The following is a 13,507-nucleotide window of genomic DNA, read 5'->3' on the forward strand; positions in this document are numbered from 1 at the left end:
AGTTAAAGAAAAGTACATTTGTCAACAATTGTTGGGGAAGTCTAAAAGAATCAACAATACAAGTTTTGAGATTTGGATGCACACAGGCTTCAACAGAGGCTTCAACAGAGCTTAATGGCCACCCCCACTGAATGGCAGAAGTTCTGCAGGATGAAATCAATGACCACAGAACTCCAGACAGCTGCTACAAGTACCTGTGTTCACTTAACTCAGATGTGAAGAAGGAGAATGATTTTGGAGATAAAAATGGAGTCCTTCATGCTCCTCACAAAATGGTATCAGAAAAATGGTATCAGAAGAGTTTCCATACAAAGCAATACAAGAGAGTAAGCAGGGAACAGTAAAACAAGAACACAAGGAGTAGATGTAAATGAGGAAAGCAGAGATGTGAGCACTGACACCTCTCTGGAATTGTTAGTTCAACAGCTGAAAGACTCCACAACTCTAACTGGGACAAAAAGAATAGCCCTGTGAGAGGGGATGATGAAAGGGAGAGGAATCTCATGATCAGCTGTTATTATCCTTCTGAAGAAACTGGTGAGATTCTGTGTAGAAAGAGACAGAGCAAAGACAACTTGAAGCATGAATGAAATGCAACTGAGAGGCAGTGGGAGCCACAAATGTTCTCATCTCAGCTGATGTCTCTAGATTTCACAGTACTAACAGAATTTATTCCAAAACTGAAAAACAAAGAACACAGGTAGAAGTGTTCAGACTTAGATTAAAAAGGTTTTCTTGGAGTAAGGGAACTTTCACTAAACCCAGATCTTGAGTTATTAAAAACAAAACAAAACAACACAACCATATAAATGAAATGTATGTTTGCTGGAAGCATGCAAATGCAGGTGGGAATTGTTCTTACCACATAGGGAGCTCTCTCTTGAGAGCTTGCTTTCCTCCACAGTTTAGCAATTTGCTTCACTCTTGTAGCCCAGTCTGCAACCAAAAAAAAGTGTCAGTACACAGGACGATGCTAAGTCTATTTGAGATACTTCCAAATCAACATGCACCACTTGCTGCAAAATATTCAGCTTGATTCAATAAATCAATCACCTGGGAATTCTTCCTTCAGGTTAGGGAAGTTGATGTTTGTATAGAGAACAGGTGCTACAGTTGCCATTTCACCCAGAGCTTCTTCTTTCTCCCACTTCAGGGTGCTTCTCTGAGCATTGGACATGGTATCACCTTCACCTTCCAGGGGTGGAGCAGCAGGTGCCCATGAGCTGTTGGGATCACTCACCATTGGATTGAATGCTGGATTCTTATCCCTGACAGACCAGAAAAGGGGTTTGTTTTACAGATTATATAAAAACAACAAAACAGACCAACCCTCAATTAGAAAAGTACTCATTCTGTTGGCTATTTCAGCAGTGAACACACTGCAAGAATACACAAGGTTTGGTGGTGGTTGTCAAGAACTAATAGTACCACAGTATTAGCAACCAACAACACCCTCCAGGAGTTTTTGTTACTTGTAATTTTTTTTTTTTTTACTGCTAAATACACTAAATATCTTTTATTCCCCATGTGAACTTACCTGGCATCAGTGTATGGCTGCTGTGTAATGGGAGAGAAGGTGCCCAGCCCACCTCCAGCAGCCAGAGCCGTGTGAGGGAGATGAGGGCTGGGGCCAATCAGACCATTCATGAGGGGCACTCTTGGAAATGCAGTCTCTCCTGGAAAGAAGTCAAGTCACTCATTTAAGTTTTCAAGGGTGACTGCTTCTAAGGCACACGTGGAACCTTTCACTGTTTCAGAAAACAATGTCACCTCTAGTGAAAATTGCTTTAAAATTTTACAGTGCTGATCTTACTTTTTTTAGGAAATATTTTGTATCAGTTTAAAATCCTTCCCTATAAGCTTAAAGGATTCTTTTCTACTCTATCACATTCCTGCCCGGATTTTTTTTCCTTGTCTAAAATACAGTTTTTTTTCAAAAATGGATTCCCAAAACTTTTGCTGTAGCCCATGCCATGGTACTGCACTTTATACTGAGGTAATAAACTTAAAAGCTAATGGTCTTCATATTTATTAGACCCACATCCAAAAGCAGCAAGCCATGGAGAAGGTGGTTTTCAGTCCTTGCAGGATGACCACTAGCCACCTGAATTAAACATCTCCTCTCCTGAGACTCCTGAGCATCATACTGAAGTAAGCCTCATTATCTACTAACTCCCTAATTTGTAACCAATGAAACAGATAACTCTACTCAAATGAGCATTAGCATTTTCTAATTAAATGTCCAGCCCAGCAGTACGAAGGCAGAAAATGTTATTTATTTGATTACAGTATTACAAATGTGGCACAGGCAGATTCATTCCAGCAGATGGTATTTGCAGATGTTACTACACAGAATTAACCCTGGCCTTTGGATCACATCACTTAAGTGAGATTATAACTGTTGCTCCAGAATTTCCTTAAAGGCACAGAAGTACCTCAGGAATCAGATGCATCTGCAGAATGACACTGTATCTTTCTCCCATTTTAGAAGACAGTTTCTGATCTAAAGGTTATGGCAGCTATGCAGCAACTACAGCTGTCAAGCAAAATTTAAGAGAATGTTACTCTGCTGGTAAACACAGTAATTAAATGTGAACACTTGGCAAACAAACAGGATGGAGTCAGGCCTCTGGTTTGCACTGTGAACTGTTGGACCAACATAAACTGCTGGTCTTTATGAGAAAAGCACAATTTTATCTGATATTGCTGAAACTTGATGCAAGCTGCCCCATTACTGAAGCATTTATCTCACAGAAACGTGTGGATCATTCACTGGAGCAGAACCAAACCGTAAATCTAAAACTTTGTTATCAAGGCACTTCCCAAAGGGAGGAGCTGAACAATCTTACAGAGCTCAAATGCTGGAGCTATCCCCAAGTCTCAAGTAACTGGGAAACCATCTATACTAGTTTTTGCTTTAAATCAACACATTATTTACTTAAAACATTCTCCTTTCTAAGAGGTTTTGAATATTTTGTTTCTATGAAAACTGATCCAACTAGGACACAAATCACTTTTCTTCTTATGATTAATTCACTGATCAAATAAATTTGCATACTCCTTTTCTTGTAGTCCCAGTGGAGACTCTTTACATGAGCTCATGGAAAACCCACTAGAGGTGATGTCTGATGAGAAAATGAGCACATTCAATTATATTCACCCATACAGCTTAAAAAACATAAATAAAATATTATAATAATAATAATAATAATAATAATAATAATTGTTCTATAAACAGAGAATAATAAAATTCATCTGTCTCTTGCCTTTAATATAAGAGCAATATGCTGTATTAACTCATGACAATTTTAGTAGTAATGAAGAAAAATAAAGTATCATTTCCAAGATAAATTTTGAATTTGTTTAGCCTCCTTTCTATTAGGACTAGCTAACACATTAGACTGCATTCTTACAGAAATTTAGACTCAGTAAACTCAGCATTACACAGACTCCTGCCTTATCCTTGAGGAAGAACTCAAAAATGATTAGAGGGTGAAGTCAGAAGAGAACACATGCTTTATCACAGACTAATTTCCAAACCATCTAAGCATCAGCTAAAATAAAAGCACCACTATATCAGAAAAGTCTCAAATAACTGTCCTTTTCCATTAGCAACATTTACATGGATGTTAATCACATACTCTCATCAGAACAGGTTTCAAATAATATTTCACAAATTAACAACGGCAGATTCCACAATTTCGCACAGCATAAGGTGCGTCCTACTTCCACATCAGCATTTAAAAGGTGCACAGCTCTCCTGGGCAGGCTGCTGCTCACAGAAGCACCAGAGGAACATACCTTGGCTGTGCAAAGACATGAGCTGTGGTGGGGGAGGAGGCTGTGGCAGAGGAGCTGGCTGTGTGGCTGCTGGACTCAACACAGCTGTGAACAGATCTTCAACATCCTTCCCTCCCAGCTCTGCAAAAAACACTCTGCATGAGTTGCTGGCATTGCTTGTGAACTGTGCTCCATGTAAGAGAAGGAGGATCAGAACACGTACCTGGGATTTTGTACAGTTTGCCAAGAATAGCACCTGGACAAAGCAAAGGCAACACAGGGTAAGTATTCATCAGAGGAATCAATAAAAGTAACTGTGCAACCAAGTCCAAACAGTTCTGTTACAATACAGAGATGTGTCGTTTGCAGGAAAGAAAAAAGAAAAGATGATTTCTACATAAGTTCTGTAGAACACCAAGAATAAGGACAAAAAAAAATTACCATCTGTGACCATTTTGTCTAGTTCTGGACTGAGGATTCCATCTAACTGCTCTTCACTCAGTGGCCGTGAGCTCTGGTTGACATTGGGCTGAGGCAGAGAAGAAGGATCATCAGAGATGGGGCCAATATCCAATCCAGCTGGAGGAAGAAAGAATATTAAATTAGAAACAGAGAGCAAAATTTATTTGTATTGAACAAAGAGCACAGACCCTGTTTCCTTCCTCTAGAATTCAGCTGTCAATTAAACCAGGACTTTCTAATATGTGAAAGGTAAGGCAAAACAAAACATTTTGATTAGAAAATGTAAAAAAAACCTTCCAACTCTTTACCTCCAGTTTCGTGTATTGTTTGAGGAACGTTAAATTAATATAATGCAACTGGAGGAAAGGGAAGTAAAACGACTGAGTTTAGATTAGGCTTGGTTTCAGTATATAGTTCCACTTTAAATGTTTTTCACATTTTGAAAAGAATCACACTGTAGTAAACATGGTTTATCCTCACGTACCATAAGGTTCACTTCAAATGTTCTTCACTTCAAATATTACACAAAATATTTACTGAAATGCTGTTGAGGTATAGCCAATACCATACAAATCACAGAAATTTATCTTTCAAAACCAAATCCTGACTATTATGGGTTACGACAAAGTGATTTGTTGGCACTAAAAAAACTCACTACATAAATTTCCTAACATCCATTACAAGTCAAGAAATCTCTCAAATGAGAAAGATATGGGAAAAAACAACTATGTCCTTTAGTATTTAAAATATATGTCTGTAATAATTACCAAACAACCCCAAATTTAAACTAACGAAACATGCCATTCTACTTATTGTCAACCTGTTTTTTATATAAAGTGATGAACCACTATCAAGTGAGAACAAAAGGATACTGACTGCTTTAATCATGCTTTAATATACTCACATTGATAAAAATGCTTTCCATTTACAAAATATACCGCTATGATAAGAACTACACACTACTACAGGAAGTAATATTTACAGTGGCAGCAAGAAGATGCATGGGTTTGTATCATGAAACACAAAAAAACTAAGGAAGGTTTTCAAAAGCTGTAAGCAAAACTTGATGCAGGATTCTTAAAGGCAGAGTGCAGAGTTTAGAGGTCGTGTTAGACTCTACCACCACAGAGTGGAAAATGAAACATGAATTAGTGACACAGTAAAGGAGAAGTAATTTCTACACATGCAGTTCTTTCAGCTAAAACCACTAGGAAAAGAGGGCTACTGCTAACCATGGATCATCCATTGTTTAGATTCTTACCAAATGGGGAGGGTGAGTTCTCAACCTGGAAAGTGCATAAATCAAGACCTACAGGACCCAAACCAGATAAAATGGATGATTACAACATGAAAACAAAAAAAAAAAAAGGTAAAGAAAAAGCTGCATGCTGAAAAAAGCTACGCAGGTATGAGAGACAACGGCAGCTACATTTTATCCTTTCTTAAGCAGCAAAGCAAAGAGCCAAGTAAAACAAAATGCTAACAAGTTTGGGCATTTTTTTTTTTTTGGGGTAGAATAAACCAAAATCATTCCAAACCAAGGTATTCTTAAGGTATGAAAAGTGTGAAATGACCCAGAGCAAAACCTACAGATACAGTACAAGACATACATCTATAATAAAGAAGAAAAAAAAAAGGGAAACAATTACTAGAGAGACTACCCTATGGACATACATACCTGAATGATCTCCAGACTTTACCAAATCATCAGAGAGAATTCCAAGAATATCATCGTCAGTATTTAAGACCTCAGAAAGATCAGCTAAAGGATCATCGGTGCTGCCTGTAGAAGATGCAATGAACAAAGTCAGCATTTCTGCATCTCTGGTGATGCTCTTGAGCTGCACCCCAAACACAGATGTACCAGACTCCAAGGGTCTCCTGTGCTGTGTTAAACTGCAGCTGTCCCCGGGCTCAGAGACTGTGCTGACCAGCAGCCCCTCCCTGCCAGGACTGAGCCACCTACACGTGCTTAAGTTGTTTAGTCTTTTTAGAAGTGCTAATGTGATCACATCATGTGAAACAAATACTGGATGATTTCAGCGGGAAAATAATTCCAAAATCTACTCTGAACTTGCAAACTCTAAGACACAAAAGCCCGTGAATGTGTAAGTCAACAAACACGTTTTATATAGGACAGCTCACAGTAAATCTACAATGAAAATTTTTTTAAAAAGGTAATCAGTTACTTCTTTTATCACCACTCTCTTTCTTAATACAAAAGCAACTAGTTACTACATCCTGATATGGAAGTGAAATCTAAGACTAAGAAGCAAGGGTAAATAAATAGAAATTGAAGGTGGTACTTTTGCGATCAGAAGAAAACCTGAAGGACTGACAACAGCCAGAGATAGAAATGTCATGTTTGTTTGTCATCTAGGAAAAACTGGCCTGTTCTAGCAATAAGTTCTTTAATACTAAATAATAAATTCTGGATACTATTACCTTCTTGACCTCCAATTCACTAAAGAGGAATTACTCCAAAGGGCCCATCTGGTTTTATTAACTAGTTGCTTTGAACTGTTACAGATGTGCAACATTTGCAAAAAATGTTTGACAAACAAATAAAAGTTGAGAAAAAATATTTTTCAGTAAATCTGCAGACTGTCATGACTACATGAGCAATCACTGCCAGACCAATAAAACATGATGAGACTGGAAATAAAAATTAAACAGAAAAAAAGGGATTAATACACATCATAAAATATACAGTGTGGAAAACGAATATATATGGCCAGGTTGAAGAGGGACCAGAAAGCCAAAGAACACACACATTTCACACAAATACAAATGTATTTCCCATTGTTACAATCCAACTGCCCCAGGAAAGTATACAGATTAATTCAGAGCTTCGTGCCAAGGATTTACTTCTATCATGAGGTTACTTTCCAAGCTGCTAAGTTTAACAATGAATTGCAAGTGCCTTCTGCTGATTTTCAGAAACAACCCTTTTCCCTTCTTCCATTACCAAGTCAAAACAAATATTGTTTTTCTTCACCTAACTATTTTCATTCTTCACTTTTACCCTCTGTAATGCTGACAAGATGAAACCACCCTAATTAAATCAGGTTTTATATTTTCCACTCAACAAGGTGGATTAATAAGCCAGTGCAGACCAGTCCATTTAAGTGTACAAATATAGCTCCTACTGATACCAGGAAAAGTACCTAAAAATGCCTCAAAACCACACCACTTATCAGGCATAGTTATTTGTGTACCTGAAGAAAGTACTATTAAATGTAAGTCTCTCAACAGAACCTAGTTGTTGGGGGTTTGGTGGGTTGTTTTTCTGGGTTTTTTAAAGTTTGTTTGGGTTTTTTCAGATACTTGTTTTCCTTCTGGCAATTTGGTCTAATTATGCAAGTAACTGTAATACCAGGCACCACAAGGTGATGTAATGACTTCAGCTGGCTGAAGGATTGATTTTAGCTCTTCTTTAACTTTCCTCAATTCCTGCTTGAAGGCAGTAAAGTATCAGGGAGAAAAAGCCCATGAAGGAGGAATTGGCACTGTATTGGCAGCCTTTAGCTCTTCTGTAGTATTTTATGTTACAGGGCTTTTCTCCACAGCCCCTGTGCTACAGAACAGTCCTTAAGAATTCAACTTCAAATGTGAATCTAAATATACTGTATAAGTAGCTGGGAAAAGTTCAAGTGAAAAGAACTAATGTTTAAAGATACGAAGTTAACCACCTGTAACTACAAATTGGCCACGAATAAATTCAGGCTTCAAATTTGAGAGTCTCTCACTATGAAGGAAATCAGATTCCACAGTGGCCTTCAGTTGAGATAAGGGAAAAACTATCCTGCTTTCAAAATGGAGTTTGTTAATATGTCTATAAAAATACTTGAGTGTTGGTAACAGCAGAGGGGTAGAGTCTATAATCCATAAAATTCACACAAGACATCCAATCTAAAGCACGTTTTTACTTTTTTTCTTCTATTTTTTCCTTGTTTTAATTCCATGTGTGTTAAATATTATCTTGGAAGCAACGAAATCACTTGAGTCAGCTGCTTCAGATCACAATCAATAGCTGGTTGACATCTGCTGCCAAACAAATAGCTCAATACTGCTCATTAATTTGACTCCTTTCAGAACAGAGATGAAAGCCAAGACAAAACAAAAAGGAAAATAATTTGCTTGTAATGCTGGATCTCCAAGAGAGTACAGTTCTAATGCTATCTTGTGATCCCGATTCCTCAAATGTAGTTATTATTTATGAAGTTCTAAAATCATAAAAATGCCTCTCCCAAGGCTGCAGCGATCCCAAGATGTTTAATCACACAATAACATTTCTAGTTATAAAATGGCTCAGCAGCACCTGAATCAGTTGTAGACTCAGACAATTCCTCTCCTTTTGTCTAGGAATGATTTCTTAAGCATTCTCTGGAGATCTCACTTGAACAGATGACTTTTTCAGCACTTCCAGAAAAAAATACACAGAATTTAAGCTATTTCAAACTAAAGGAAAGGTCATGTTCCCAGAACCTACACAGAACACACCTCATCAAGTGGCTTCTTTTTCATCAGGGACACACAGGTCAGGAAATTCAAGAGAGAGGCAGACAGACCTCAGAATGCAACAGATCTAAATCAACACCTTCAGCTTCATCCATGAACAGACAGTAAGACCTGTGAGCAAACCTTTGCACTCTGGTCCAGCACTTGGAAGTGATTTTAAGGGTTTGTGTTGTGCAGAACGGAGTGCACAGAATGCCACATGTTATAAAAACATATGAAAGATGTGTTTTCTTATGGAAAGTAAAACCAGCAACCTCTCTGCCAGAAAAAAAAAGCAGGGCTAGGAGCCTGAACTCACTTCAGTTGCAGTTTCTAGAAATCAACAGTAAACAAAGGACTCCCAAACCCCTCTTCTGTCCAGCTCTGCTAATCCCCATCACTACTGCAATCCTGGCTAGTGAAAGGTTCAGCCACCCTTTAACCAAGGTGTGAGAACAAAGAAATCCCAGAACATGTGCCTGAAATGCACTGTCAGTTCAGGAGCAGCTTGAACACATCGCTGCTGTTCCCAGCAGTGCTGGGTACCTGCTGGAAAGCAGAGCAGGGTCATTTCTTTAAATGCCTGAGAGCTCTCTGCAAGATGAACAAACATATCTAACCCTTAATCCTGGGATTACACAAATGGGAGTTTCCAAGAGAAGAATATTTTCCTTGTGGAAAAGACCTGTGCAATTAAGGAAGGACTCTCACAGGAGTCAGCAATCCCTGTGGGAAGTGGCACTGTAGGAAAACAGCACAGTTAGTGACAACACAGTCCTGCAGCCCCCCAGTGCAGGGAACAAACAGTTCATGTTGTTCCTGCTCCACAGCCAGGTTTGTATGGAAAGGATGAAAACATCACAGGTGCCCTGGGACACTGCTCTCATTTGCAGCTCCTCTACAGCTCCAGCCAGAAGGGAGCTCAGCAATTAGCCAGTGAACCAGGGCCTCTCACATGGGGGGATCCTGTTGTGGAAATAATCGTGCCCCACAAAGTCACAGGCAAAGAGTTCAGAACTGCACTGGAACTGATCAATACTGGCAGATGACTTCACCCCCTGGTGCTCCAGCTACACAAAACAGCTCCATCTGGACACAATTTTGGCTGGAAATCTGAACAGATGCAAGAGAACTGAGAAAGCCAACTGAGTTGAGAACGTTCCTATGGCCAGAAAGCACTGTCTTGAATGTCCCACATGTCAAATGGGAAAGACAGTAGGTTATCCACACGGCCATTGCTAAAGATTTCTTGATTAATTGCCACCACTTTATTACTTATTTCTGAATAAAAAGAAGACAAAACTACAAAGTTTTACAACTCTGCTTTTTTATGAAGAACTTTCAGACTTCGGAAAAATAGAACATTAAATTAACATCAACTTTGTGAATTCCTAAAACCCTGTACTACCATAACACATGAACACATTAGTGACTTCAAGCTTGCATTTGGATAGGTCAGCAAAGACCTCTGAAGTTGAATTTCTCCAGCTTCAGAAGAAAGCCAGGGTGGAAAAAAGTCACAGCGAGTTCATCTTTGTCTAGTGCTGAACTAGGGAAATACAGACCATGCAACAATTCACTTCCAGCAGCTTCACCTTCAGGGGAAGTTATTTTCTGCATTCTATATTACTCACAACTTCAAACTGTAGAAGAATCAATGTTTAATTATAATACAGCATTTGCTTTTCATTTAGCAGATTTTCACTGAGTAACAACCATAAATAGGTGACCTTTCTTCAAATGACTCTCTGGACAGTGGAAACTGTGATAGTGTGTGCAAACAATTTTAGATGGAAAAACTTTAGGGATCAGCTAAAACACAAGCCATTAATTAATATGCTTGAGAAATAGTAGCATTTTTAAAAATAAAGACTCCTCTATCTAACAGCACATACTACAAGGCACAGAAAAAAATAATCTGAAGGAGACAGTAAGGTTTTAATTGCTCTTTTGTGTGAGGCTGCTCTTTCAGAAGCACTTTACAACCCTCTGGCTATTTGCAAAACTCTCAGCAGAACCTTCAGTAAGGTTTTGCAATAGCAGAAGCAAAAGATTGCCTAGGGGCTACAAACTCTACCTGGAAAGGGCACTCATGTTCAGAAAGGACATGGTGAAACAAAAATTCTGAGGAGACTGGCAATCTATAATCATCTAAAACAGAAAAGAAAATAATAGTTGGATGATATTAATCCACCTAGTATTCACTAGACTACTAAAACTATTTTTTAATGAGAGTATCTGTGGGTATTTTTATAATTAACTGTATGCTTTTTCTTACACAGAGCTGATTTTCATGGATTTTATAGCCATGGATATTATGGTCAAGATGTTGCAGATTTGCATTTAGTGCCAATTGTTGTGTCATCCACTGCTCTTTCTGAAACAGCTGGAGCCCTTGAGAAGAATATCACTAAATATCAGTGTTAGTTAACCTCACAGGACAGTTCATATATAGAATGCTGAAAAATATATCAGATAAACTGTGGGAAGAAAGTGGAAAAGCCCTAGTCACCACAATAAAATCAAACTACTGAATTATCACAAAGTTTAGGTTTGTATACCTTGAGGTCCCAGTTTTGCCTGAGCTGGAGTGGAGGTGGAGCTAAGAAGAGGATCAGATGAAGGATCCAGGAAACTGGTGGCCAAGTTTGTTTTACATGGAAGTGGAAGTGACTCTTCAGGTAAATTATCCAGGCTCATCTTGTTCTGTCTACTGGTATCCAGTAGGTCTTTCCCAAAGAAAGCTTCCTGCAAAGACAACAAAATGATTTAACATACGAAGGACACCGTATTGACTGAAAAAATTGAGTAAATGTCAAAGTTAAAATTAAAAGCCAAGGATTAGTAAGAATATAAAAAAACCAGCTTCAGTCTCACAAACATTCCAGTATGGCAATATCTCTTCCAGGCTATGAGGAGTGACTACAGCTTATCTGAGTAAGCTACATTACTGAAGTTTTAGGATTAAACTCATGCTTTAGATTATACAGAACAACTTTAGTCTTCTTACACATATGTGACACAGACAATGTACCAATACAGCGTTATTATCTATCACAATTTGTTTACTATTTAAAATATTCCTCCTTACACAAAAAGGACAGCTGAAGAAGGGACACACTACTGGGCAACTTGATCTAAAACTCTACAATACACTGCATTTCATAAAATCATCCTCATGTCTAACTGCAATAACAAAACACCTGAAGATGTTTAACTTAAATGATAGAAGTGGCTTTTAAAATATTATGTAGCAGCTATCACTCACCTAAGCCTGAATACGCAGTAATTTGTCAACAATCTAGCAAATTTTCAAGTCAAACTTTATTTATTATATAGCAACCTTTCTGCTTCCATGTTGTCTTTAATATCTTGATTTAGGACACAGTTCTAAAAATAAATCTAAAAACAGGTTTTACAGTAGCAACTGTTGGAATACTAATAGAGAATATAAGAAACATTCTATGTTTTACAGGAGTAAAACATGCATTAAAAGTATTTATGCTTATTAGTCCAAAGGGAATGTTCTTTAAATTTTTTCTTTCCAAGTATTTTCTTTTCCATTTGCCCACTTAAAAAATACTATTTTTAAAGAGAAAATGTTTGGCCTCTCTGTTAATTCTTTTCTTTCAATTCTGATACAGTTCATGCCATGAAGTTTGGTGAACATCTCCAAGACAATGACAGCTACATTTTGGAGAGTTCCCTTCACCATGAAGAAGAGACTGAGAAGAAGAACAAGCCAAATAAGGGAAATATAGATATATATAAACCAGCCAGTTTATAAACTGATTAATGGAAGAAAAACTGCTCCATCACCATTAATACTCTGGTTATTATCCACAACTGCTGCCTCTTACCTGCTAGGGACACCATGAAATTAATGGGAGGCAAGAGCACACATTACTGTGGTAGGGAGATGCAGGACACATAAACCCATAAAACTAGGAAACAAGTTTCCCTTATGAAATCATGTTCTAGAATCCTCAAAAAGCAAAATGAGAAGCTGAGGAATTGGCCTGATCAGGCTAAGATATCCTACAGGGCTAAATGTGGAAACATTATGGGTCAGTTCAGAGAGCAAAGGAATTTTTCCACCCCATCTCATGTCTCAGAGCAAGGAGAGATCTAAATACATTGGGAAGGATTCTCCAGAATCCTGTATTATTTAACACAATACAGTTTTCTGTACAAGCTCATGAAAGTTCTTTACAGAAAACCCATTTCATTTAAATCATCAATCCGGAATCAGAAAAGAAACATTAATGGTTTAAATGAACTAAGAAACAATACATGAAGATTAGGGTTTTAAATGTATTTACAATGTGAGGAGCAGATCACCAGATTTACCTGCAAGTAGGCAGGAAAGGTTTCTTCAAGTTTATTTTTCTTTTTCCTGTAACGCTTTTTTATTTTCTCAGTACTTTCAGAAGCTGGGGTAGACTCCTCAACTGGAGTGTCTGGCAGCTGCTCTGCCCAACCTACAAAGGAACATCCAGGCACAAATAAATAAAACACTCAGTATTTTGCTCTAAAGGTACAGTGGCAGCACATCTGGCTACCTCTGGGTGTATGGTATACTGCACATCACTCCAGCTGCATTCCAGAGGTGGCTCTTCTCCAGCTGTGAACTGCCCTGACCACCCAGGTTCTGGCAGCAGGAAATGCCAGATGTGACACCAGCCACATCACTGTTGTACCTCCCAGGTACACGTAGACCTTCAACTTCTGTATCCCCAGACAACCTAAGAATTCACTAATTTGA

General features: G+C 38.2%; 1 protein-coding gene across 15 annotated transcripts in view; it reads right to left on the reverse strand.

The window, feature by feature from the left end:
* KMT2C (lysine methyltransferase 2C) overlaps nucleotides 1-13,507 on the reverse strand; it is a 190,672-nt gene that overhangs the window by 34,667 nt on the left and 142,498 nt on the right. For 14 of the 15 annotated variants that reach the window (XM_062506292.1, XM_062506335.1, XM_062506325.1 and 11 more), the window contains 10 exons: nucleotides 13,093-13,223; nucleotides 11,304-11,490; nucleotides 5,921-6,025; nucleotides 5,504-5,551; nucleotides 4,222-4,359; nucleotides 4,004-4,036; nucleotides 3,802-3,921; nucleotides 1,538-1,676; nucleotides 1,054-1,268; nucleotides 863-936 (listed from right to left, as the gene is read on the reverse strand). In XM_062506292.1, the coding sequence (XP_062362276.1) occupies nucleotides 863-936; nucleotides 1,054-1,268; nucleotides 1,538-1,676; nucleotides 3,802-3,921; nucleotides 4,004-4,036; nucleotides 4,222-4,359; nucleotides 5,504-5,551; nucleotides 5,921-6,025; nucleotides 11,304-11,490; nucleotides 13,093-13,223 (1,190 nt within the window). The remainder of the gene's footprint in view (nucleotides 1-862; nucleotides 937-1,053; nucleotides 1,269-1,537; nucleotides 1,677-3,801; nucleotides 3,922-4,003; nucleotides 4,037-4,221; nucleotides 4,360-5,503; nucleotides 5,552-5,920; nucleotides 6,026-11,303; nucleotides 11,491-13,092; nucleotides 13,224-13,507) is intronic. The other variant, XM_062506274.1, reaches the window with a different exon arrangement.

This window comes from Cinclus cinclus, chromosome 1, assembly GCF_963662255.1.
Source record: "Cinclus cinclus chromosome 1, bCinCin1.1, whole genome shotgun sequence".
Lineage (NCBI taxonomy): Eukaryota > Metazoa > Chordata > Aves > Passeriformes > Cinclidae > Cinclus > Cinclus cinclus.